Source organism: Salmo salar, chromosome ssa12, assembly GCF_905237065.1.
Source record: "Salmo salar chromosome ssa12, Ssal_v3.1, whole genome shotgun sequence".
Lineage (NCBI taxonomy): Eukaryota > Metazoa > Chordata > Actinopteri > Salmoniformes > Salmonidae > Salmo > Salmo salar.
Window position 1 is genome coordinate 38,318,308 of NC_059453.1, and position 25,775 is coordinate 38,344,082.

At 41.5% G+C, this 25,775-nt stretch overlaps 1 protein-coding gene and 1 non-coding gene across 4 annotated transcripts in view; both read right to left on the reverse strand.

Moving 5' to 3' along the window:
- LOC106565000 (echinoderm microtubule-associated protein-like 6) overlaps positions 1–25,775 on the reverse strand; it is a 73,026-nt gene that overhangs the window by 22,531 nt on the left and 24,720 nt on the right. Inside the window, exons 22-38 of one of the 3 annotated variants that reach the window (XM_045691318.1) lie at positions 25,321–25,473; positions 25,064–25,195; positions 24,688–24,776; positions 24,299–24,466; positions 23,819–24,020; positions 22,503–22,629; positions 21,752–21,830; positions 21,393–21,522; positions 20,471–20,569; positions 17,610–17,630; positions 17,252–17,266; positions 16,646–16,819; positions 16,328–16,536; positions 14,495–14,652; positions 13,481–13,595; positions 12,687–12,875; positions 11,568–11,740 (exon numbers count right to left, since the gene is read on the reverse strand). In XM_045691318.1, coding sequence (XP_045547274.1) covers positions 11,568–11,740; positions 12,687–12,875; positions 13,481–13,595; positions 14,495–14,652; positions 16,328–16,536; positions 16,646–16,819; positions 17,252–17,266; positions 17,610–17,630; positions 20,471–20,569; positions 21,393–21,522; positions 21,752–21,830; positions 22,503–22,629; positions 23,819–24,020; positions 24,299–24,466; positions 24,688–24,776; positions 25,064–25,195; positions 25,321–25,473 — 2,233 coding nt within the window. The remainder of the gene's footprint in view (positions 1–11,567; positions 11,741–12,686; positions 12,876–13,480; positions 13,596–14,494; positions 14,653–16,327; positions 16,537–16,645; positions 16,820–17,251; positions 17,267–17,609; positions 17,631–20,470; positions 20,570–21,392; positions 21,523–21,751; positions 21,831–22,502; positions 22,630–23,818; positions 24,021–24,298; positions 24,467–24,687; positions 24,777–25,063; positions 25,196–25,320; positions 25,474–25,775) is intronic. The other 2 variants (XM_045691319.1, XM_045691320.1) reach the window with 2 other exon arrangements.
- trnav-uac (transfer RNA valine (anticodon UAC)) lies at positions 23,091–23,162 on the reverse strand. Its single transcript has one exon. It is a non-coding gene; the product is annotated as a tRNA-Val (tRNA).

Consider the following 25,775-nt stretch of genomic DNA (forward strand, 5'->3'; position numbering starts at 1 on the left):
TCCTGCGTTTCCCGTGGTGCTGGGCCTACCCTGGTTAGCTTGTCATAACCCCACTGTTTCTTGGCCACAGAGGGCTCTCACAGGGTGGCAGAGAGAGTGCTCAGGCAGGTGTTTAGGGGTTTCCATTGGTGCTACTACGGTTTCCTTCACTGCTGAAGGGGGGCCCGGTACGGTTGCAGTGGTCAGCTGAGGCGGACAGGGCTTTTAGTCACCTGAGGGCTCTGTTTACCTCGGCTCCCGTGCTGGCCCATCCGGATCCCTCTTTGGCGTTCGTAGTGGAGGTGGACACCTCCGAGGCTGGGATAGGAGCTGTGCTCTCTCAGCGCTCGGGTACGCCACCGAAGCTCCGCCCCTGTGCCTTCTTCTCGAAGAAGCTCAGCCCAGCGACGAGAAACTATGACGTGGGGGACCGGGAGCTGTTGGCTGTCGTCAAGGCCTTGAAGGCATGGAGACATTGGCTTGAGGGGGCTAGACACCCTTTTATCATCTGGACTGACCACCGCAATCTGGAGTATATCCGGGCAGCGAGGAGACTGAACCCTCGCCAGGCAAGGTGGGCCATGTTTTTCCACCTGTTTTGTGTTTACCCTTTCCTACAGACCAGGCTCCCAGAACGTGAAGGCAGACACATTGTCCTGGCAGTATGACAGAGGAGCGGCCCATGGATCCCACTCCCATACTCTCCCCGCCTTCTGCCTGGTGGCGCCGGTAGTGTGGGAGCTGGACACGGACATTGAGCAGGCGTTACGTGCAGAGCCCGCTCCCGTCCAGCATCCCGCTGGGCGTCTGTACGTCCCGTCTGCTGTTCGTGACCGGTTGATCTATTGGGCCCACACGTCACCCTCCTCTGGTCATCCTGGGATTGGTCGGACAGTGCGCTGATTGAGCGGGAGGTACTGGTGGCCTACCTTGGCTAAGGACGAGAGGGTTATGTTTCCTCCTGCTCGGTGTGCGCCCAGTGTAAGGCTCCTAGGCACCTGCCCAGAGGTAAGCTACACCCCTTACCCGTTCCACAGTGGCCTTGGTCGCACCTGTTGGTGGATTTTCTGACTGATCTTCCACCCTCACAGGGTAACACGGCGATCCTGGTCGTTGTGGATCGTTTCTCTAAGTCCTGTCGTCTCCTCCCTCTGCCCGGTCTCCCTACGGCCCTACAGACTGCAGAGGCCTTGTTTACACACGTCTTACGGCACTACGGGGTGACTGAGGATATAGTTTGTGATCAGGGTCCCCCTGTTCACGTCTTGGGTCTGGAAGGTGTTCATGGAACATCTGGGGGTCTCAATCAGCCTTACTTCAGGGTTTCACCCCAAGAGTAATGGGCAGGTGGAGAGAGTGAACCAGGATGTGGGCAGGTTTCTGCGGTCCCATTGCCAGGACCGGCCGGGGGAGTGGGCGGCGGTCGTGCCCTGGGCCGAGATGGCACAGAACTAATTTCGCCACTCCTCTGCTTACCTCTCTCCCTTCCACTGCGTACTGGGGTACCAGCCGGTTCTGGCGCCTTGGCATCAGAGTCAGACCGAGGTTCCTGCGGTGGACGACTGGTTCAGGCGTGCGGAGGAGACATGGGAAGCTGTCCGTGTTCACCTTCAGCAGGCCGTGACGCGCCAGAAGGTGAACGCAGATCGCCACCGCAGTGAGGCCCACCGGGTCTGGCTCTCGCCCCTCCACCTGCCCTGCCGGAAGCTGGGTCCGCGGTTTGTGGAGCCATTTTTAAAGTCCTAAGGAGAGTGAATGAGGTTTGTTATAGGTTACAGCTTCCACCTGATTACCGTATTAACCCCTCGTTCTATGTGTCTCTCTTCAGGCCGGTGGTGGCTGGCCCGCTCCAGGAGTCTGAGGTGCGGGAGGTTCCTCCGCCCCTTCTAGACATCGGGGGGGCCCCGGCGTACTCCGTTCGCTCCATACTGGATTCGAGGCGTCGGACGAGGGGCCTTCATTAACTCGGAGTGGGAGGGGTATGGTCCGGAGGAGAGGTGCTGGGTTCCGGTCGAGGACGAGTTGGACCCTTCAATGCTGCAGGAGTTCCACCGTCTTCGCCCGGATCGCCCTGCGCCTCGCCCTCCGGGTCGTCCCCGAGGCCAGTGTCGACACGCTGCTGGAGCCGCGCATCAAGGGGGGGTACTGTCACAACTTCTGCCGAAGTTGGTCCCTCTCCTTGTTCGGGCGGCATTCAGCGGTTGAAGTCATCGACCTTCTAGCCATCGCTGATCCACTTTTCATTTTCATTGGTTTTGTCTTGTCTTCCATCACACCTGATTCCAATTCCATCAATTACATGTTGTGTATTTAACCCTCTGTTCCCCCTCATGTCCTTGTCGGTAATTGTTTTCTTGTAGTGCTTATGCACGGTATGCTGGTATTTTACCGGGTTTTGTTTGACCCATTTATTGTATTGTTCTGTTGACGGTGGTTTATGGATATTAAATGACACCGTTGTAAATCAGTTTTTGCTCTCCTGCGCCTGACTTCTCTGCCGCCAGTACGCATTGCACTACAAAAGGGGTGATTATACTAATTAATAAACTCAGAAAAAAAGAAACATCCCTTTTTCGGGACCCTGTCTTTCAAAGATAAATCTTAAAAATCCAAATAACTTCACAGATCTTCATTGTTAAGGGTTTAAACACTGTTTCCCATGCTTGTTCAATGAACCAAAAACAATTAAGGAACATGCACCTGTGGAACGTTCGTTAAGACACTAACAGCTTACAGATGGTAGGCAATTAAGGTCACAGTTATGAGAAAACTTAGGACACTAAAGAGGTCTTTCTACTGATTCTGAAAAACACCAAAAGAAAGATGCCAAGGGGCCCTGCTCATCTGCGTGAACTTGCCTTAGGCATGCTGCAAGGAGGCATGATTACTGCAGATGTGGTCAGGGCAATAAATTGCAATGTGAGTACTGTCTGAGGCGTCTCACAGCGCTACAGGGAGACAGAACGGACAGCTGATTGTCCTTGCAGGGGTCGACCACGTGTAACAACGCCAACACAGGATCGGTACATCCGAACATCACACCTGCGGGACAGGTACAGGATGGCAACAACAACTGCCCGAGTTACACAAGGAATGCACAATCCCTCCATCAGTGCTCAGACTGTCCGCAATAGGCTGAGAGAGGCTGGACTGAGGGCTTGTAGGCCTGTTCTAAGGCAGGTCCTCACCAGACATCACCGGCAACAACGTTGCCTATGGACACAAATCCACCGTCGAGAGTTACACCGAGGCCTGTGATTTGGAGGGGGAGGGTCCGTCATGGCCTGGGGCGGTGACGTCGCAGCATCATCGGACTGAGCATGTTGTCATTGCAGGCAATCTCAATGCTGTGCGTTACAGGGAAGACATCCTCCTCCCTCATGTGGTACCCTTCCTGCAGACTCATCCTGACATGACCCTCCAGCATGACAATGCCACCAGCCATACTGCTTGTTCTGTGCATGATTTCCTGCAAGACAGGAATGTCAGTGTTCTGCCATGGCCAGCAAAGAGCCCGGATCTCAATCCCATTGAGCACGTCTGGAACCTGTTGGATCGGAGGGCTTGGGCCATTCCTCCCAAAAATGTCCGGGATCTTGCAGGTGCCTTGGTGGATGAGTGGGGTAACATCTCACAGCAAGAACTGGCAAATCTGGTGCAGTCCATGAGGAGGAGATGCACTGCAGTACTTAATGCCACATCAGATACTGAATGTTACTTTTTGATCCCCCCCCCCCCCTTGTTCAGGGACACATTCAATTTCTGTTAGTCACATGTCCGTGGAACATGTTCAGTTTGTCTCAGATGTTGAATGTTAAGTTCATAGAAATATTTACACATGTTATGTCTGCTGAAAATAAACGCAGTTGACAGTGGGAGGACTTTTCTTTTTTTGCTGAGTTTACACATTTTGAGCCGATTGTGCAAACAGATCCGCAAGGAAGATGGATTATTTTAAATATGCTATTGGACCAAAAACAGATCTGTCTAATTAATCTATATGGGCCAAATAATGATGATCCACAATTCTTTTGAAAATATATATTTATTGAGCTCACAAGCAACAAAACAATCTATTATTATGGTGGGAGATTTTAATACGGTTTTCAGTACATCATTGGATCGTAAAGGAAATCATTCTACAAACGATCACCCTCAAGCACTTAAGGAGATTACAAAGATCATGGATACATTAGAACTAGTGGGTATATGGAGGTTGAAAAACCCTGACCTAGTGAGATATACATGGAGGAGGCTTAATCAAGCTAGCCTCTTGATTACTTCTTAGTCTTGTTCTTGCTGGCATCAAAAGTTTAAAAAAGTATCAATAGGAGACCGAATGCGATCGGACCACCATCTAATTGGCCTCCATTTAACTCTTACAGAATTTCCACGTGGACGGGGATATTGGAAATTTAATCAAAGCCTATTGGATGACAATTTGTTCTTAACTAAGACAAAACTCACAATTTACTTTTTTTGTACAACATAGGTACAGCAGATCACCTAATTTTATGGGACACTTTCAAATGTACTTTTAGAGGCCATTCAATACAATACTTATCATTAAAACAATAGCAGTTTAGGTCAAAAGAGATGAGACTAATAAAGAAAATAGAGGAAGTAACAACGCAGGTAATGGTAATGGAAACTGTACTATAGAGGCACAAAATAGGTTAGTGGAAAAACAAAAACAAATGGAGGTACTTAATCAAGAATGATCAACTGTAATGTATTACAAAAATAAAGCGAATTGGATAGAAAATGGGGAAAAATGCACAAAATATACTGAATCTTCAACACAGAAATTCTACCAAAAAGAATTTACAGAAACTCGTTATACATGATTCACCAAATGATATTTTGAAATAGGAAGCAAAATATTTTAAGCATAGAACATCAAGGGGTTAGAAATCCAGGGGATAAAAACAAAAGTGTGAATGTATGCTGATGGCTCTAGTTTTTTCTTAAGTCCACAATTTGGATCCCTGCACAGTCTCATTGAAGATCTTGATCACTTTTCTAGCCTCTCTGGACTAAAACCTATTTATGACAAGTGTTTATTTTTATTTATTTTATTTTTATTTCACCTTTATTTAACCAGGTAGGCCAGTTGATAACAAGTTCTCATTTACAACTGTGTGCAAATGTAGAAGAGTAGGGAGGTAAGGCAATAAATAGGCCATAGAAGCAAAATAATTACAATTTAGCATTAACACTGGAGTGATGGATGTGCAGATGATGATGTGCAAGTAGAGATACTGGGGTGCAAAAGAGCAAGAGGATTAGTAACAATATGGGAATGAGGTAGTTGGGTGTGCTATTTACATATTGGCTGTGTACAGGTACAGTGATCGGTAAGCGGCTCTGACAGCTGATGATTAAAGTTGTACCATATTACGTATTGGATTGTTAAAAAATACAGTGTTTACACTACCTTGTAGTTTACCAATAAAATGGGCGGATGGTGAAGTAGACATACTTGGTATTCACATCTCCAAAAATATAAATGAATTTACCACAATTCATTTCAATAGAAAGTTAGCAAAAATAGATAGGATTTTGCAACCATGGAGAGGAAAATACTTGTCTATTTATAGAAATATTACTGACTCTTTGGTCCTATCACAGTTTACTTACTTACTAATGGCATTGCCTACTCCAGATGATTTTGTTTTTAAAATTATATGAGCAAAAAATATTTTATTTTATTTGGAATGCTAAGCCAGACACAATTAAACGTGGCTATTTATATAATGAATATGAGTTTGGGGGGCTACAATTATTACATTTTAAAGCTTTAAACCTCTCACTAAAAGCTTCACTCATGCATAAGTTATACTTAAACCCAAAATGGTTCTCCAGTAGATTATTAAGAAAAGCTAATCCTTTGTTAATTTTTTTGTTGTTGCCTTCATACAGATTACAACTAATAATTTCTGACTAATTGAGAATGAAATTTTGTTTAAAGTATCGCCCTTTCATAAACAAGCCATACAAAGCTGGTTACAATTTCAGTTTTATCCTTCAGAAAATAAATAACAAATATTACAACAAATGTTATGTTTAAACTCAAATATATTGATTAATAAAAAAAAAACATTATTTATTAATGATATTATGAATAGAAATAGAGGAGTTATGTTACATATGCAGTTATCAAAAATATTTGGGAATATCTGTTCAATCCAAATTTACAACCAACTGAATGCAGCCCTACCACAAAAATGGAGGAGGCTAGTGGAAAGGGGAGAAGGTAGGGAACTTGTTTTCCTGCCATATATTAAGGATACAAATTGTCTGAAAGGAACTGGCATAAATAGAAAAATATAGCAGTTTCATCTGAGGAAAAAAATTTTGCAAAATAAATGGGAGGAGATTTTCGATGTACCAATTCCATGGCACATGGTTTATGAAATGGTACAAAAAACTACACTTGACTCAACACTTAAGAGTTTTTCAATTTAAATTATCTCAAATTCTTTCCACCAACAGAATGCTATATACAGTGGGGGGGAAAAGTATTTGATCCCCTGCTGATTTTGTACGTTTGCCCACTTACAAAGAAATGATCAGTCTATCATTTTAATGGTAGGTTTATTTGAACAGTGAGAGACAGAATAACAACCCAAAAAATCCAGAAAAACGCATGTCAAAAATGTTATAAAATGATTTGCATTTTAATGAGGGAAATAAGTATTTGACCCCTATGCAAAACATGACTTAGTACTTGGTGGCAAAACCCTTGTTGGCAATCACAGAGGTCAGACGTTTCTTGTAGTTGGCCACCAGGTTTGCACACATGTCAGGAGGGATTTTGTCCCACTCCTCTTTGCAGATCTTCTCCAAGTCATTAAGGTTTCTAGGCTGACGTTTGGCAACTCGAACCTTCAGCTCCCTCCACAGATTTTCTATGGGATTAAGGTCTGGAGACTGGCTAGGCCACTCCAGGACCTTAATGTGTTTCTTCTTGAGCCACTCCTTTGTTGCATTGGCCGTGTGTTTTGGGTCATTGTCATGCTGGAATACCCATCCACGACCCATTTTCAATGCCCTGGCTGAGGGAAGGAGGTTCTCACCCAAGATTTGACAGTACATGGCCCCGTCAAATGATGCAGTGAAGTTGTCCTGTCCCCTTAGCAGAAAAACACCCCCAAAGCATGTTTCCACCTCAATGTTTGACGGTGGAGATGGTGTTCTTGGGGTCATAGGCAGCATTCCTCCTCCTCCAAACACGGCGAGTTGAGTTGATGCCAAAGAGCTCCATTTTGGTCTCATCTGACAACACTTTCACCAGTTGTCCTCTGAATCATTCAGATGTTCATTGGGAAACTTCAGACGGGCATGTATATGTATTCTTGAGCAGGGGGACCTTGCGGGCGCTGCAGGATTTCAGTCCTTCGCGGCGTAGTGTGTTACCAATTGTTTTCTTGGTGACTATGGTCCCAGCTGCCTTGAGATCATTGACAAGATCCTCCCGTGTAGTTCTGGGCTGATTCCTCACTGTTCTCATGATTATTGCAACCCCACGAGGTGAGATCTTGCATGGAGCCCCAGGCTGAGGGTTATTGACAGTTCTTTTGTGTTTCTTCCATTTGCGAATAATCGCACCAAATGTTGTCACCTTCTCACCAAGCTGCTTGGCGATGGTCTTGTAGCCCATTCCAGCCTTGTGTAGGTCTACAATCTTGTCCCTGACATCCTTGGAGAGCTCTTTGGTCTTGGCCATGGTGGAGAGTTTGGAATCTGATTGATTGATTGCTTCTGTGGACAGGTGTCTTTTTTACAGGTAACAAGCTGCGGTTAGGAGCACTCCCTTTAAGAGTGAGCTCCTAATCTCAGCTCGTTACCTGTATAAAAGACACCTGGGAGCCAGAAATCTTTCTGATTGAGAGGGGTTCAAATACTTATTTCCCTCATTAAAATACAAATCAATTTATAACATTTTTGACGTGTTTTTCTCTATTTTTGTTATTCTGTCTCTCACTGTTCAAATAAACCTACCATTAAAATTATAGACTGATCCTTTCTTTATCAGTGGGCAAAAGTACAAAATCAGCAGGGGATCAAATACTTTTTTCCCCCACTGTATATGGGGCATACAACAATCTCAGCTCTGTAGATTTTGTTGTGAAGAGACAGAATCAATAGATCACTTATTCTGGTATTAGCTTGTTTCTGGTCACAGGTTCAGGAATAGTTAAAAAATCACAACATGCACTTAAAATTAACCTTACAAATAGCAGTGTTGGGCGATCTGGAAAGCCATAGCTAATCAATAAATAATATAATAATACTCATAGAAAAGGTTTTCATCTTTAGCTCACAATCTGTGGATAATATACGAATAGAAAGATTCAAAAATGTTGTAAAACATCACAGCACAATTTAAAAATATATGGCACATGGAAACTAAACAAGGGTGGTCTATGGTGATAGGTGGGATGGGCTGAGAGTGGCTAAAGGTTGGGATTAAAGAGTTTGTTTAGTAATGTATTGTTGATATATATAAAAATACCATGTATGTAAAATGTAAATGTTAAATGTATAGGTAAAATGTATATATATTTAGCAAAACAAGCCGTAACAAATAACTAAGATATTTGGGGGGGTGTAGAGGTGTTAAAAAAATAATTGTATATATATACATACATACATAATAATAATAAAAACATTAAAAAACAACTAGTCGCTACAAAGATACATGTGTCCTTCCTAAATCAGTTGACGGAGAGGAAGGAAACCGCTCGGGATTTCACTATGAGGCCAATGGTGATTTTAAACCAGCTACAGAGTTAAAATGGCTATGATAGGAGAAAACTAAGGATGGATCAACATTGTAGTTACTCCACAATACTAGCCTACATGACAGTGAAAAGAAGGAAGCCTGTACAGAATAAAAATATTCCAAAACATGCATCCTGTTTGCAATAAGGCACTAAAGAAATACTGCAAAAAATGTGGTAAAAAAGTTCAATTTTTGTCCTGAATACAAAGTATTATGTTTGGGGCAAATCCAACACATCTCTGAGTACCACTTCATATTTTCAAGCATGGTGGTGGCTGCATAATTTTATGGGCATGCTTGTCATCAGCAAGGACTAGGGAGCTTTTTAGTATAAAAACAAAAGGAATAAGAGCTAAGCACAGGCAAAGTTCTAGAGTTTAAATTACCTGGTTCAGTCTGATTTCCAAAAGACACTGGGAGGCAAATCTACCTTTCAGCAGGACAATAAACTAAAATCTATGGCAAGACTTGAAAATGGCTGTCTAGTAATGATCAATAACCAATTTGATGGGGCTTGGAGAACTTTTAAAATAATAAATTGGGAAATATTATACAATCTAGGTTTACAAAGCTCTTAGAGACTTACCCAGAAAGACTCACAGCTGTAATCACTGCCAAAAGTGATTCTAACATGTATTGACTTGAGGGGGTTGAATACTTATCTAATCAAAATATATTAGTATTTTATTTTCCATAAATTTTTCTTCCACTGACTTTAGAGTATTTTGTATAGATCGTTGACCAAAAAATTACAATGAAATACATTTTAATCCCACTTTGTAAGAAAATGTGGAAAAAGTCAAGGGGTATGAATACTTTCTGAAGGCACTGTATTCATTAGGTTGCACCTCAGTCACGTCATGCCATTGTTATGAACATTCTCAAGCCGCCCTCTGCCGGTGGCGCCATAGGTTGCCCTAAAGTGGTGAAAACCCAGTCAATCTGGAGGGAGGCTAACTACTGTTGTCTAAATTACACTATAGTGCCTGGAAATACAATGACATTGCTAAAGAAGTTAAATATTTAGTAGGAAACAACTATGCCAGCGTCATCATGTGGTCAAATTTACTTTAGACAGTTGTCAATGTTGTCATTAGCAAGCAAGGTTCGTCAAAAATAGCTAGCAATGCTAATGTTAGCTAGCTAAAATCCGGTGGCCTCCCACCTATCTTAGCTCGCTAGCTAACATTATACTGCTTCTAAAGTCAATCTGGCGACATCAAAATGATGACAAAAGTTTTCCCTACTAATTATTTGCTTCCTTTTGAATTTAGTTGTATTTCCAGGCCACTGTAATGTACTTTTGATGAAATCGTAATCTGTGCTCATTGATGATGCATTGAGTAGAATGCTCAGTCGGGCATCAGTATAAAACGAATGTTCAAAACAATATTGTGACGAAACATGCAACCTGTGAATATCTGTAGTATCCAAGGTTTGACATTCTTAAGCGAAACATAATTTGTTTATAATTTGCCTCATATAAATGGAACTAAACTGGTGACCAGACAATTACCAACAACAGAGTGACTAGAGAACCAAACTATGGCTTCAGCACAACCTTAACCTGCAACTTTCCAAACTCCATCCCCACAATATTTGGACAAATTGATCAATACTATTATGGTTACATTTTATTTAAATACAATGAGTGTACAAAACATTAGGAACTCTGCTCTTTCCATGACATAGACTGACCAGGTGAATCCAGGTGAAAGCTATGATCCCTTATTGATGACACTTGTTAAAGCCACTTCCATTAGTGTAGATGAAAGGGAGGAGACAGGTCAAAGTCAGATTTTTAAGCTTTTAGATAATTGAGACATGGATTGTGTATGTGCCATTCAGAGGGTGAATGGGAAAGACAAAATATTTAAGTGCCTTAGAACGGGGGATGGTAGTTGTTGCCAGGCGTACTGGTTTGAATGTGTCAAGAACTGCAATGCTGCTGGGTTTTTCACGCTCAACAGTTCAAATCAAATTTGTAAAAATTGTCACATGCGCCGAATACAACAGGTGTAGGTAGACCTTACCGTGAAATACTGAATTACAAGCCCTTAAACAACAATGCAGTTCAAGTACTACAGTTAAGAAAATATTGACTAAATAAACTAAAGTAAAAAATTAAAAGTAACACAAAATAACTATACCGACGCTATATACAGGGGGTATTGAGTCAATGTGCAGGGGTACAAGTTAGTCGAGGTCATTTGTACATGTAGGTAGGGGTAAAGTGACTTTGCATAGATAATAAACAGCAAGTATCAGCAGTGTAAAATCAAAAGGGGGGGTGTCAATGTAAATAGTCTGCGTGGCCATTTGATTAATTGTTCAGCAGTCTTATGGCTTGAGGATAGAAGCTGTTAAGGAGCCTTTTGGACCTAGACTTGGCGCTCCGGTATCGCTTGCCATGCGGTAGCAGAGAGAACAGTCTATGACTTGGGGGACTGGAGTCTTAGACAAGTTTCTCGTGTGTATCAAGAATGGTCCACCACCCAAAGGACATCCAGCCAACTGTGGTAAGCGTTGGACTCAACATGGGCCAGCATCCCTGTGGAACGCTTTCGAAACCTTGTAGAGTCCATGCCCTGACAAATTGAGGCTGTCCTAAGGGCAAAAGGGAGCAACTCAATATTAGGAAGGCGTTCCTGATGTTTTGTACACTCAGTGTACATTTCCGGTCTTGTCATGGTTTATTTTTGTTTCTATCCAGATTTTTTTTTTTTTAAGAAAACAATTACAAAAATACAACCCATCCCATCAACCACCTTGAAATAGAAGGGTCCTAGGTTGGGCTCACCGAATGTCTTGGATGGCCACACTCCGATCTCTCTTCTTGCCCCACACTGTTAAGGAGTTGACCAGGAGGATGATAAACTCTCCATTCTCCATGCCTATGGACACCATCTCTCCATTGGGGCTGTAGGCTGTGCATTTGGCTGGGTGGCCTAAGCTGACTTTGTTTAGAAGTTTCTAGGAGAGAAAGAACAAAAGACAGTAACAGTACCAAGGAGCAGGGCCATGCATAGTCTTTTCTGCTCAAAATGAAAAAATTCATAACATACTAACTGCTTCTGTAGCAATTATTATTTCGTTTTCTTTTTTTTGCACATGCATATTTATTTCTGCAACACACCCACTCATCACAAATTGTAAGCAAACTAGTTACAGTGCCTCCTAAAAGACATGATTGACATAATTGATTATGATTTATATTCAATGCTCTCAAATAATAACTTTATAATATAGCCTAATATTAATAATGTTCTTACTCGTGATGTATGGCAGGCTGGCTAGTGGCTTGTGTGGATATTTTAGTATATGGTGGTTACAGTAGCTAGAGTCTAGATTATCTGTGTTCAATACTTTATTTGTAAATCGGGAGGTGGGAGACCTGGGGAGCTCTGCGGTACAAGATTTAAAAAATAATAATAAAGCACTGCATGTATCATCACATATGCGTGGTGGCATAGAGCAGTAAAGTAGAGGCGCTTAAAGAAGTTGCAAAAATGGGGACCATTATTAGTAGCCTAGGATCTGGAAAAATGTTTGCCTTTTCTAAACGCATTTCATGCAATTCTACGTCATTTTACATGACTGGAGACTTTGGAAAAATATTTTTTAATACTGCACAAATGATCTAAATGACAGCCTTTGACGCTGACAAACTGAGAATCTGAGATCAATAAAAATGACCTTGTCTTGAATCCATCAATAGCCTACAGTGCAGGGCAGACCAACGGATGGGGATGGGGGTGGCGAACTTGACGAGGGGCAGTGGATTCAGAACAACAATCTCAAAAACAGGTTTAACATTACTCCCCACACCAACACATCGCTGCGTCGAACATGCATTTCATGTTTTTGGGTTTGAACGCACCCTAAAAGGCAAAAACTGTTCTCCATCCTTATCACTCACCTTATCTGCCAGGTCCCATATGCGGATGGTGCCGTCATCGCTGGCAGAAATTAACATGTCTTTTGAGGGGTGAGTAGCTAGTCCCCAGATTCGCCCCTGTGTGTGTCCGTTGATCATGGTGTTGGAGGCCGCATTCTTTTCGCCCACCTCAATGATCTCACCATCTTTAGTTCCCACAAGGATTTTACCCTGGATTAAAAAGGTGAAATAAAAAAATAAACGTGGGGTTATTCCTTGAATGAACGTGGTATTACAGTATTTGTCAATTTATAGTACAATCAATCATAATACCTACAGATACTCAGTATAAACTATATTAAAGAGAATAGTAATGTTAAAGTACATATAATAAAATGTATGCTAGCATGTTCCAAGATAAAATTAAGAAAGTTTACATATTTTTCAGTGCAGAATATTTTTGTAAAAGCCTTCCCAAAGCACATTAGGGAAACAAAAGCAACTCTTCTTCTGAATTGGTAATTGATCCCTAGCCCCTACTTCATTGCTACTCCTGTAGATTGCGACATTTCCACCCAGCCAATTAGAAGTCAAGATTAAGCTATTACCATCTAATATCTATCCAATCCTCTCTACGGGACAAATCCTAATGAAATCGAATTTTCAATTAGTCTCCCGTTGACATTGCATGACAAAGTGAAAATTAGACAAGTGGAAGTTAGGATTCACCCCTATATGAGTGTCTATAGTGGGATTATAGGGGTCCAGTTCAGCAATCAAGTATCACAAAGCAGACATTGATAGTTCGTATAAGTGGGAAGAACACAGAACCCTACCTTTCCCCGGCACACGGACCGAACATTCTCCACTGCCTGCCCAGTCTCCAGTTGGAACGCCCTACAGCGCTTCATCTCCTGGTCCCACAACTTAACTGCTCCGCCCTCCTTAGTCCTGTTAAGAACACACATAATTTACTGTGTGTGAGTTTATGTCATGTACTGTATGCTATATGTTGTGTTATGTTCTTCCTGTTGTCATGTTGTTGTTCACTTGTCACTCGGGGATTAATACAATTAATAATTGCCCCTTTGGGTGGAGTAAAGTATGTTGAATTGAATTAATTTGAATGGAAGAATCAAATGCTTCATTATTTAAAAAAATCTAGCTACAGACTGAAGCCATATGGGGCAGTCTTGGAAACAAACGATGGCTGAAACCAATGGCTGTTGGTTGTAAGAATAGATAAGAAACAATATCAGAAAGAAATAAAACATTGAACAAATATGGATAAGTTCTGATACGGTGGCAACATGTGTGTCTGAGCAAGTGTGATGTCGTTAACGTTTGTCGAGTTTTATGCTCGTTTTTTCTTTACTCGTCTTTTGCTGTTTTGACTGTTGTGCAATAAGTCCTTCCCTAGTCATGTCGAGTCTTGTGGATCTATGCATGTCTAAATGTTTAATTAATTGTTGGAAAACGAAATACAATCTTAAAAAAAAGGAATTCAATTGAATAGAACGACCACAGCTTTTTTTTTTTTAAACATATGTACATGCATTCCTTTTACATTGCATCACACTTCTATGATCACACTACTTCTTGCTTTATGCATGATTTTAGATCATGTTTTTAGATGAGTGAAGAATAGCAAATTAACCTGATCTCCTTTATTTGTGTATGCATCATCAATCGCTGCACTGCACTTTTTAACAATCAATTTAACTTTAAACAATACTGTAGAAAAAATAAAATTTTTGATTTTATATCCTGTATCATGCAACCCATGTCTCGCTCACATTCTATGTAAACTGTGAGCAAGAATCAATAAAGTTAAAAGTCAGAGTACTCACGGCCTCTCCTTCCCTCCAGTCACGATGAGGCCATCCCTGAGTGTGGTGTACATGGTGAAAACAGGCCCTGTATGTGCTTTGGCCACCACCCGTACCAGAAAGTGCTCTCGCCACACATACACATCACCATTTATGGCACCAGTAAATGTGAGGTTATTCTGTCAGAACAATGACAAAACTCTCATTAAAAGGTTGAGTCTTTGAGCTGAAAAAACAACAAAAAGGCTGTCCCATCACTTATTTTGGTATACAGCTGAGGGATGGGGCTAAGGAGATGTAACTCCTCTCAAATACAAAGACAGCACTTTTGAAGCAAAGACTTATAGTCCATGACATCCACAAGACATGGCAGACCTTCAATAATATTCATGAGTTGCACCTCCGTCACTCTGTCGCGTCATGCCATTATTATGACCGTTCTAAAGAGACGCCCGCTATAGTGGTGACCAAAAGTGGACTGATGCCCAGTCATTCTGAACGGGGGCTAATGACGCTTCATCTAAATTACACAATAGTGGCCTGGAAATATGATGACGTTGCTAAAGTAGGCAAATATTTTGTAGGAAACAACTTTGCCATCATTATGATGTCATCAAATGTACTTTAGCACAAACCTGTTTTCACGATTTCTGGTATATGAAAGTAAATCAAACCCAGCAAGTTTTTGGACACATTAAGCAGTTTTTACCTGAATTGGAATACTATTGGAAATGAATATGGAATCTGGGAGTAATATGTCCAGTGCATTCGGAAAGTATTCGGACACCTTGACTTTTTCCACATTTTGTGGAGAGTGTGCAAAGCTGTCATCGCCCCCAGGCAAAGGGTGGGTACTTTGAAGAATCTCAATTATAACATGTATTTTGATTTGTTTAACACTTTTTTGGTTACTACATGATTTCATATGTGTTATTTCATAGTTTTGATGTCTTCACTATTATTCTACAATGTAGAAAATAGTAAAAATAAAGAAAACCCTGGAATGAGTAGGTGTGTCCAAACTTTTGACTGGTAATGTACGTGTTCGTGAGAGATTTTGATATGTTTTAAGCAATTGATCTACTGACTATAAACGTTTATACTAACTTCACCAATCTGAGGTAAAAGGATGTGTAATTCCCACCAATTCCATGTGGTCAAAAAGTGAGCTTGTGTAATGTAGTAACACATACTATCCACATCAAGGAAAGGAAAGTAGCGTAATAAAAATTAATATTATCATCATCATATATTAATATGGCAAAATAATTACATATTTTAATTTAGGATGATAGTATATGAAGCAAACTCAAATTTTTACAATAATCATGTCTCACTCGCTTAACCATTTAGAGTAAAAAAATGCTCTTGTGCACAAGTGAACCGAGCACTCTAGAAAGACATCCCATAGTGACTGTGCAGCAGCCGTTCATTTGCCGTCCCTGTATTTAGCTAGATGGCAATGCCATTAGCTAGCAAAGTTAGCCAAAAATAGCTAGGAATGCTAATGTTAACTAACAAAAAATTCGGTGCTCTCCCCTCAATGTTAGCTAGATAGCTAAAGTTATACTGTATCTGGCGACATCACAATGATGACAAAAGGATTTTCCTTCTAATTATTTGCCTCTTTTTGAAATGTCATTGTGTTTCCAAGCCACTATAATGCACTTTAGACTAAATATGCATCATTGAAAATGCACTGAGTAGAACCTTCTGTCAAGCATCAGTCCTCAAGACAACGTTCAAAAAAATAATTGTGATGAAATGTGCAACCCAGCATGAATAGTTCATTTTCTTCACCATAATTAGATAATCAATATATTAGCCATGTACAAATAGAAAGGTGGTACTCACAGCACCGAAAGCCACAGACAACATGGTCTGCATCCTGCCGTCTTCCACTGCGCCGATCACTCCTTTCTTGTACATGAGGGAACCTCCCACTAGGGTCCAGAACTTGATATGCTTGATTCCCACCGACACAAACTGGGTGTCCGAGTCAGGCCTGAACTCCACCACAAAGATCCTGTCGGCATGGCGGCCCTTACTGGTCACTTTGGAGCCTATGGAATAGAAAATCAGGATCAAAGTTGTTAGACCCAATAGAGTTTAATTCGTCCCATCCATCCATCTATTCGTCTTTTAAAAAATCAAATAGAGTTGCCTTGTTACCTTCCTGCCAGCGCCAGATGGTGATGGTGTGCTCAGGCTCCACCCCTACCGACAGCAGCAGCTTGCCCGTGGCGCTGAAGTTGACGTAGCCCACCCCCTTGGCGTGCGAACACCGTAATACTGACAGCGTTTGTTTGCTCATTGCGTCCCACACGTGGATGGAGGGGGCGAGGCCTGTAGGCAAAAAGCAGTCCCGCAGCTTTAAAATTACCTTGAGTACTCAAAGCACCACGCCTCAAGAGGTCACATCTCACTCACAACACAGGGTTTGAGGGTCAAGGAGGAGGATGGCAAGGGTGGACATGTTGAGGACAATCCAGTCGTACAAGGTCACTTTATAACGGGTCACGTCTAATTCACTAAGGGTCGGTCCCGGTCTGGCATCTACATGCATAAACTGGTACTAGTACAAGGGGCAATATTGGTAAGTGACTTACCATATACAGTACAGTACAAGAACCATGAGAGGCTTGCTTAACTACTTCGGCATGCTCACAAGAAGGGCTAAGCAAGGATTCATTCATAGTAAGCCTTCATTCATCAATTAATAATCACTGACACTGGCAGGTTGACAAGCTACAATACAGTACTCAAGTCAATACTCACCACCAATTTCCAACTCTAAACAAAAAGCAGTAAATTATACCACAGAGTTTTGAAAGAAGATTAGAATTTGTCTTCTGCAAGTCAAAAACATCAAACTATAAATAAAACATTTTGGGATGGGTTATGCTTTCAATGGACATGCCACGTTTGTGTTAGTTACACTGAAATAAACAGGATCATGTTCATTAGGGCAAGCAAAAGAAAGTGCTTTAAAACATTTGGAAATTAGGGTTTCTTACTGGAAAATTTCAGACCCTCCCTGTTTCAGTGCGTTTTCTTCCGTTTGGTGCTTAATGAACATGACCCGGAATTGAAACCAAAGTAAATAAGACATGAAGAATAAATGCCACCATCTTACCTGGCAGGTCGGTGACATCACCTGTTATGGAGTGGACAATGGTGAAATGAGGAAGCGTCAAAAGTAACAAGAGCAATGGGTAAGGATGACATTTGGCATGAAAGTGACCACTTCAAATGCCCTGCGTGGCACAGATGTAAAAAAAAATATCTAGCAATGCAACAGTCATGTGACAGCATTATTGTGCATCAAGAATCGCCCTGAAACACACATTCAATCCTGCGCTCTCAAGGACACAGCTAAAGGTTTTGAAGTTATTGAAAACTGAGAAGTATTGAAAACTTCTTGACACTAGTGCCCCTTATTTGCATATCAATATATACAGTTGAAGTCAGAAGTTTACATACACTTAGGTTGGAGTCATTAAAACTTTTTTTTCAACCACTCCACATATTTCCTGTTAACAAACTATAGTTTTGACAAGTCGGTTAGGACATCTACTTTGTGCATGGCACAAGTCATTCTCCCAACAATTGTTTACAGTGTCACGTCCTGACCAGTAAAAGGGGTAATTTGTTATTGTAGTTTGGTCAGGACGTAGCAGGGGGTATTTGTTTAATGTGGTTCGGGCTGGTTGTGTTAGTAGTTGGGTGTTTGATTTATTATTCCGGATTTTGGACAATGTTCTATGTTAATGTATTTCTATGTTTAGTCTAGTCATTTGTATTTCTTGTTTAGGTAATTGGGGGTTGGACTCTCAATTGGAGGCAGGTGTTTTCTAGTTGCCTCTGATTGAGGGTCCTATAAATAGGTATGTGTTTGTGTTAGTATTTTGTGGGAGATTGTTCTTGTTTAGCTAAGTGTGCCTGACAAGACTGTTTTGTGGTTTGCATACGTTTTTGGTGTTTTTCCTTCTTCACTTTAATAAAAGAAGATGAGTGTACATTTTCCCACTGCGTCTTGGTCTCAACCCTACGACAACCGTGACATACAGACAGATTATTTATAATTCACTGTATCACATTTCCAGTGGGTCAGAAGTTTACATACACTAAGTTGACTGTACCTTTAAACAGCTTGAAACATTCCAGAAAATTATGTCATGGCTTTAGAAGCTTCTGATAGGCTAATTTCCATAATTTGAGTCAATTGGAGTTGTACCTGTGGATGCATTTCAAGACCTACCTCAAACTTAGTGCCTCTTTGCTTGACATTATGGGAAAACCAAAATAAATCAGCCAAAATGCCTGAAGGTACCACGTTCATCTGTACAAACAATAGTACGCAAGTATATACATCATGGGACCACGCAGCCATCATACCACTCAGGAAGGAGACGCGTTCTGTCTCCTAGAGATGAATGTACTTTGGTGCGAAAAGTGCAAATCAATCCCAGAACAACAGCAACGGACCTTGTGAAGATGCTGGAGGAAACAGGTACAAAAGTATCTATATCCACAGTAAAACAAGACCTATATCGACATAACCTGAAAGGCCACTCAGCAAGGAAGAAGCCACTGCTCCAAAACCGCCATAAAAAGGCTAGACTACGGTTTGCAACTGCACATGGGGACAAAGAACGTACTTTTCTGAGAAATGTCCTCTGGTCTGATGAAACAATAATATAACTGTTTGGCCATAATGACCATTGTTATGCTTGGAGGAAAAAGGGGGAGGCTTGCAAGCCAAAGAAAACCATCCCAACCGTGAAGCACGGGGGTGGGAGCATCATGTTGTGGGGGTGCTTTGCTGCAGGAGGGACTGGTGCACTTCACAAAATAGATGGCATCATGAGGTAGGAAAAAGGTGTAGATATATTGAAGCAACATCTCAAGACATCAGTCAGGAAGTTAAAGCTTTGGTCTTCCAAATGGACAATGACCCCAAGCATACTTCCAAAGTTGTGGCAAAATGGCTTAAGGACAACAAAGTCAAGGTATTGGAGTGGCCATCACAAAGCCCTGACCTCAATCCTATAGAAAATGTGTGGACATAACTGAAAAAGCGTGTGCGAGCAAGGAGGCCTACAAACCTGACTCAGTTACTCCAGCTGTGTCAGGAGGAATGGGCCAAAATTAACCCAACTTATTGTGGGAAGCTTGTGGAAGGCTACCCAAAATGTTTGACCCAAGTTAAACAATTTAAAGGCAATGCTACCAAATACTAATTGAGTGAATGTAAACTTCTGACCCACTGGGAATGTGATGAAAGAAATAAAAGCTGAAATAAAGCATTACTATTATTACTCTCTACTATTATTCTGACATTTCAGATTCTTAAAATAAAGTGGTGATCCTGACTGACCTAAGATAGGGAATTTTTACTAGGATTACATGTCAGGAAAAGTGAAAAACTGAGTTTAAATGTTATTTGGCTAAGGTGTATATAAATTTCCGACTTCAACTGTATATCTTTTTTATATATTTAATCTTTAATTAACTCGGCAAGTCAGTTAAGAACAAATTCTTATTTACAATGATGGCCTACTCCGGCCAAACCCTAACCCGGACGACGTTGGGCCAATTGTCCGTCGCCCTTTGGGACTCGCAATCACGGCCGGTTGTGATACAGCCTGGAATCGAACCAGGGTCTGTAGAGACACACTAGCACTGAGATGCAGTGCCTTAGACCGCTGCACCACTCGGGAGCTCAAAACAAGGTGCTTAGTGTGTCCTCTGGAGAGCAAGAGTAAAAACACATTTGAAGACTCAAACTAATGCCAATTAAAAGTCTTGAGCAAAATTTGACACAAAATTTGACACACTCTTTGACACAAAGTATCTTCCACATAAATCTGATACAATGTAGCAAAAAAAGAAAGAACTGTGCTTTCAAAACAACACCAGTGCCGATAAAACAAAGCCAACCGTATGTGGATGGGTTCAGTAAAAGTCATGAGAATAGAGTGGGTTCCCACTTACCAATCTGTCCTGTGGCAATGATGTTTAGATACTTTGGGTGTTGATTGACAGTGAGACACAGAATGTCATCTGTGTGCTCGAGGTAAAAGCTCTGAGTCCCTGTGAGGCGAGATACAGTATGAAACTTTAATATCAGTCCCAGCACATTTCAGGTGTTTTTCTATACTTTTAAATTACTTAATTTCCCCCATATTTATATACAGTTACGTGGAGAAAAAAACTTAGTCAAAAAACAAAATATATATATACCGCCTTACAGGTTGTGACAATTATCACTAGAATATGCAATTGTTTAGCCAACATTTAGTTGTGTCCACATTCTGAATATGAGTGTTATACCTCAGGGTCCTGGGTTTGTATAGCCCATGACTTATTTATATATAAATATACATTAAGTGTTCACATTTGTATGACAGCATAGCACAATAGAATTAAGAAATATAGTCATAACGAATGCAGGCGTCCTGGTAGGATGCCTATAAGAAGCAGCAGACCCCAATATCCTTTTCACACTATTATGCCAACATGAACCAAAGTGTGCTGCACATTTTCCTTTTCAGCACAGTTTCAGGAGCACTGACTCTGGATAAGAGCATCTGCTAAATGACCAAAATGTAAACTATGGTGAAGGTGTAACCAGGCCAGCACAGTATAGCTTGGGTTGGCTCAGGTCAGTAGTGTGTTCAGTGTTCCTGTGCTCATACACGCAGGGACGGACTGGGACCAGAAACCTGCCATGGCATTTCTAACAGACCGGCCCCCATACCAAACCATTTTTGCCTTGAGGCCCCCATTATTAGCCAAATACTGATAAGTCTGCTTGAAACCCCCAATTAGACAGGCCAAACTGGGCTAAAGATGGACCAGCCCATCTGGCATTTGCCATAACTGCCCTATGGCCAGTCCATCTCTTCATACACACCAGCAGAGAGGTTCTGGATGACCACTGCTGCGGCAGTGTGGAAGATGATGTCGGCGCCATCGTTGAGGTAATGCAGGTTGTTTCGACAATCAAAACCCCGATATCCAAACACATGTTCCAAGGCCAGCTCCTGAAAAGCACACGCAAATGAGAAAAAGCAACAGGAACTTCTTTTTTTCCAGAACATAAATATTTAAAATGCAGAATACTGGACAAGCTGATGTTTCCCATCAAATGTTTTGTATGAACATTATAGACCTGAACAGCCATTCCTTTGGCAACATCTCTCGGCCCACCAGACCCTGCCTGGCTTTTTAAGAATGCAACCTCCCCTTTAAAAATAGATCCATCTCACGAACCTCAACAAGTTTTTTCTTCTTGGTTAAGTTGTTCTTCAGCAGTTTCTCTGGTAAGGGGGCAGCTCTACTGACAGGAGGCCTGCACAGAAGAAATGATAAGATGGCGAATTGATATGATTGATATGAGCCATTCAAGAGGCTTTTAGAGTGCCTAATTGCACAGTACTTTGCTGTACATGTCTTACCTGACTTCACTCTAGCCATTATAGACCTACAGTGTCTTTATTATGTGCTGTTCTGTGTTTTTGCTGATTTGATGTTTGTTTGTGTTTGTAGCACTTTGTGTTTTTGAAAAGTGTTACAAATAAAATGTATTATGATTATTATTGTGATTATTGTTATTATTATTATTAGAGCAGAGCAATATGGAAGGTCCAGAAACAACTAGCCACTTCATGTAGATCTGAAAGGATTTTCAGAGGCATAGGTAACTTGAATAGTAGTAGCTCTGCCTTGCCTCCCGATAGGTGGAATTACGACAAATGTTCTCCTAATATTATGGTGCAACCTAACTTTTCTACGCACATAATGACAACCAGATTACAATAAACCAACTGGTCTGCGTTATTTTTCATGACAAGAACATTACTTCATGGGACAGATGTCATATTTTGGTTGTTATCTGGTCAGATAATCTGATTTATTTTCTGGTTGCTACAGATACGTTATCAAAACTTTCTTACAATAGCGGTATACAAACTGACCACGCCATCATAAAATACATTATTCGTTTTTGTTGGCCATACGGTACCTTTCCTCCACGAGCACTTCTTTCTCTCGCTGGTGAGGCTTTGTGCCAACCATGGCCCGGATGCTGACAGCATAGATCTTGGTGATGTAGTCGGTACCCTTCTCTCGTGCAACATCACTGTCATACCCTACAGAGAGAAAAAATTATGTCAATTCCTTGTGCCTGAACAATACAACCATTTATAAATATAACCATACCACATACAATCATAAACCAGAGACAACCACAACCAAACTGAATTTCGCCAGCTACATTCCAAGCATACCATGTGAGCGCAAGACCAAGTGAGCGCAAGACATGCAAGCACAAGACCAAGCCAAACTACAGCGATTAATCAAGACAGCGGGAAGGATCACTGGTATAGACCAACAATCATCTAACAGCTTGTACACAAAACTCATCCTTCAAAAACGGGACAATATCTTACAGAACAGTACATATCCCTTTCACCCAAAATGCTGTCATAGCAGCCTGACTAGGGGAAGGAGACATTTTACATTTTAGTAATTTAGCAGACGCTCTTATCCAGAGCAACTTACAGTAGTGAATGCATACATTTCATACATTTTTTTTGTTTTCCCCATACTGTTCCCCCGTGGGAATCGAACCCACAACCCTGGCATTGTAAACACCATGCTCTACCAACTGAGCCACACGGGACTTCTTCAAAAGATGCTCTGGATGAACAGATACAGGGACTCTTTCATTCCAACAGTCATTAGGCTGTGCAATGGATAATCGAATTGGACTCTTGATTAGTACGATAGAAGTGTACAGTAAATATGTGTTGCACTTTCATATACATTTTATAGTGTTTATTCTGTGTTTTTATGTCTTTTTAAGCACATGACCAAATGAATTCGCCCCTGGTAGGATAATAAAGTTGATCTAATCCAGGGGTCTCCAACAGGTCGAGCGCAAGCTACAAAATTGGATATCACAAAATTGGGGAGAAAAAGGGGGCAAAAAAATGTATAAATAAAAGAAAAAAAGAATATGTAGAATCGCAGGAAATTTCCTTTAAAACCGCAACCTTTTCTCTCAGCTGCGTGGCAAAATGTGTAGAATAGCAGGAAATTAGTATTAAAACTGCATTTTTTATCTCAGCTCCATGGAGACATTTGTTAATTGCAAGAAATTGGCTTAACATTTTTTTTATGTTTCAAAACACCACCAGGATGGGGGCCTCTAACTATTTTGCAGAAAATTAATCCGCGCCGACTGCGCCCCCTGCTATACCCCCTGCCACACCCCTGCTACACCCCCTGCCACGCCCACCACCTAAATCCCTTTTTAATCCAGAAAAAACCTGATACCTCCATCCTCCTCCGCATCGTCGTCAGACTCCTCGCTATCCACCGCCTTGCTCTCCTTATGTCCCGACGACTCGCGGGCCCAAATCATGAGCGCAGAGTCAGCGCCCCCCACCGACAGCAGCATGGTGTCATCATTGGACCATCGGACGTTGGTCACATTGGCACTGTGCCCCACATACTTCTTAAACTTGGCAAACTGGCCCTGAAACAAAGGAGTGGTCTGTTTCAGTGCAGTCAACTCCTGGGTCGTGTTCAGTAGGCACAAAATGGAAGAAAATTCGAAACAGAATGAAACTGGGAGGTACTACGTTGAATTTTGTCCGATAGCAAACGCTTGTTTTCATTCTCCGTTGCAAAACATTTTGCTACAGTGTGCCGCTAATGAACAGAACCCTGCTAATGTAATGGCATTGAGATTGTTGTGAATGTGTGCACTAAAATGGAGCTTTGTATTTCTACTTCAGACTTGTATTCACTCACCTTGGAAGGATAACCAAACAGCTTTAGGAAGCCAAAGTCATCCCCAGTGGCCAGCAATTTCCGGTCTTTGGTGAGAGAGGCAGCATTTACAAAACTGAGTGTGGGCCAGACCCCCTCGCAGGTGGGTCCCAACACTGAGGTCCAGGTGGCCCATTCCACCTTTTCAAACTGGAAACATGCAACACAGACAGACAGACAGACAGACAGACAGACGTGCGTGTACACACGTACACATACATTTCTGAAAAAGGCTTTACATGTACATATAATCTTTCACCTCTGACACATCTGTGCGAAAGACGCTATATCAATTTGAAGTGTGATTTCATCAATAGAAGGAGCCCATGACAAAATCAAGGGACATATAATGTGTTTTTGTATGCTCTAACCTCCGCAATATTGATAGTTTGTTTCCTTCCTCTTGGGGCTTCGAAGAATAGTTGTTCTTTGGTACCAGTGTTGACTTGTAGCAATTTCCCTGTATTCAGGATTAAAAACAATAATAGCTCTTGAAAAAAGTATAAATATTACTCTTAGGGCTGAATCATAAGACAAATGTGCATGTAAGGGAAGAAGGGTGGACAGTAACAAATTAGATTGCAACTAGAATCATCAATGACTAAATTATTAAAGGCCCAATCTGTAATTTGTCTGAATTCGCTGCAATAAACTATACAAGAACATATGCAACAGTGTGCGCAATGGGTATTTATTTATTCGACCTCCCAAGCCAAGTGTATAGGCATATCCATTCCTTTCACTTACCACGGGTATCCCAGTCAATGTGGGTGATGTAGCTGGAAGCTCCCTTACAGATGCCCACTCTTTTGCTGGTCAGCACATTGTAAATGTCCACAAAAGTGTCATGAGAGGCCACAGCAAGGTATTTTCCAGCATCTGGAGGGGGATATGACAGAGTGAAAACTGTAGTGTTAACAGACCTTGGTAACATTACAACTTTGTTTGCAGAAACAACAGGCCCAAAAATATTTTGTCAATAAATGACCACATCCTGGAATTACCTTGGCAGAACCTGATATCCGAGATTATCTCTTTGCGGTGATGGAAGGTCACCATGTCCTCCAAGGTGTCGGCATTCACCACCAGGAAACTGCCGTCGTTCAGACCCACGGCTAAGGCTTTCCCATCAGGAGAAAAGGCACAGCATCTACCGCCTCAAATAAAAAAAACCTTAGCCATGATACATGATCCTGATTTCAGATCCACATGATCCACAGAAACCTATTTTAAACATGCATGGAGGTAGAAATAAAAATTGCAGATACTCTCATAATACTGTATTTTGGGAGGATTATATTGAGGATACTTGTTTTTACATTTCATTTCGGGGGACAGTGGTTGTCTTTCAATGCTGCATATTGAGTATATTGAAATGTATCATTCTAAGGCCCTATCGTTTTAAATGTCATGCATTGCAGATCTTTTGACCTAACGAAGATCCTTGTGGATTGAAACG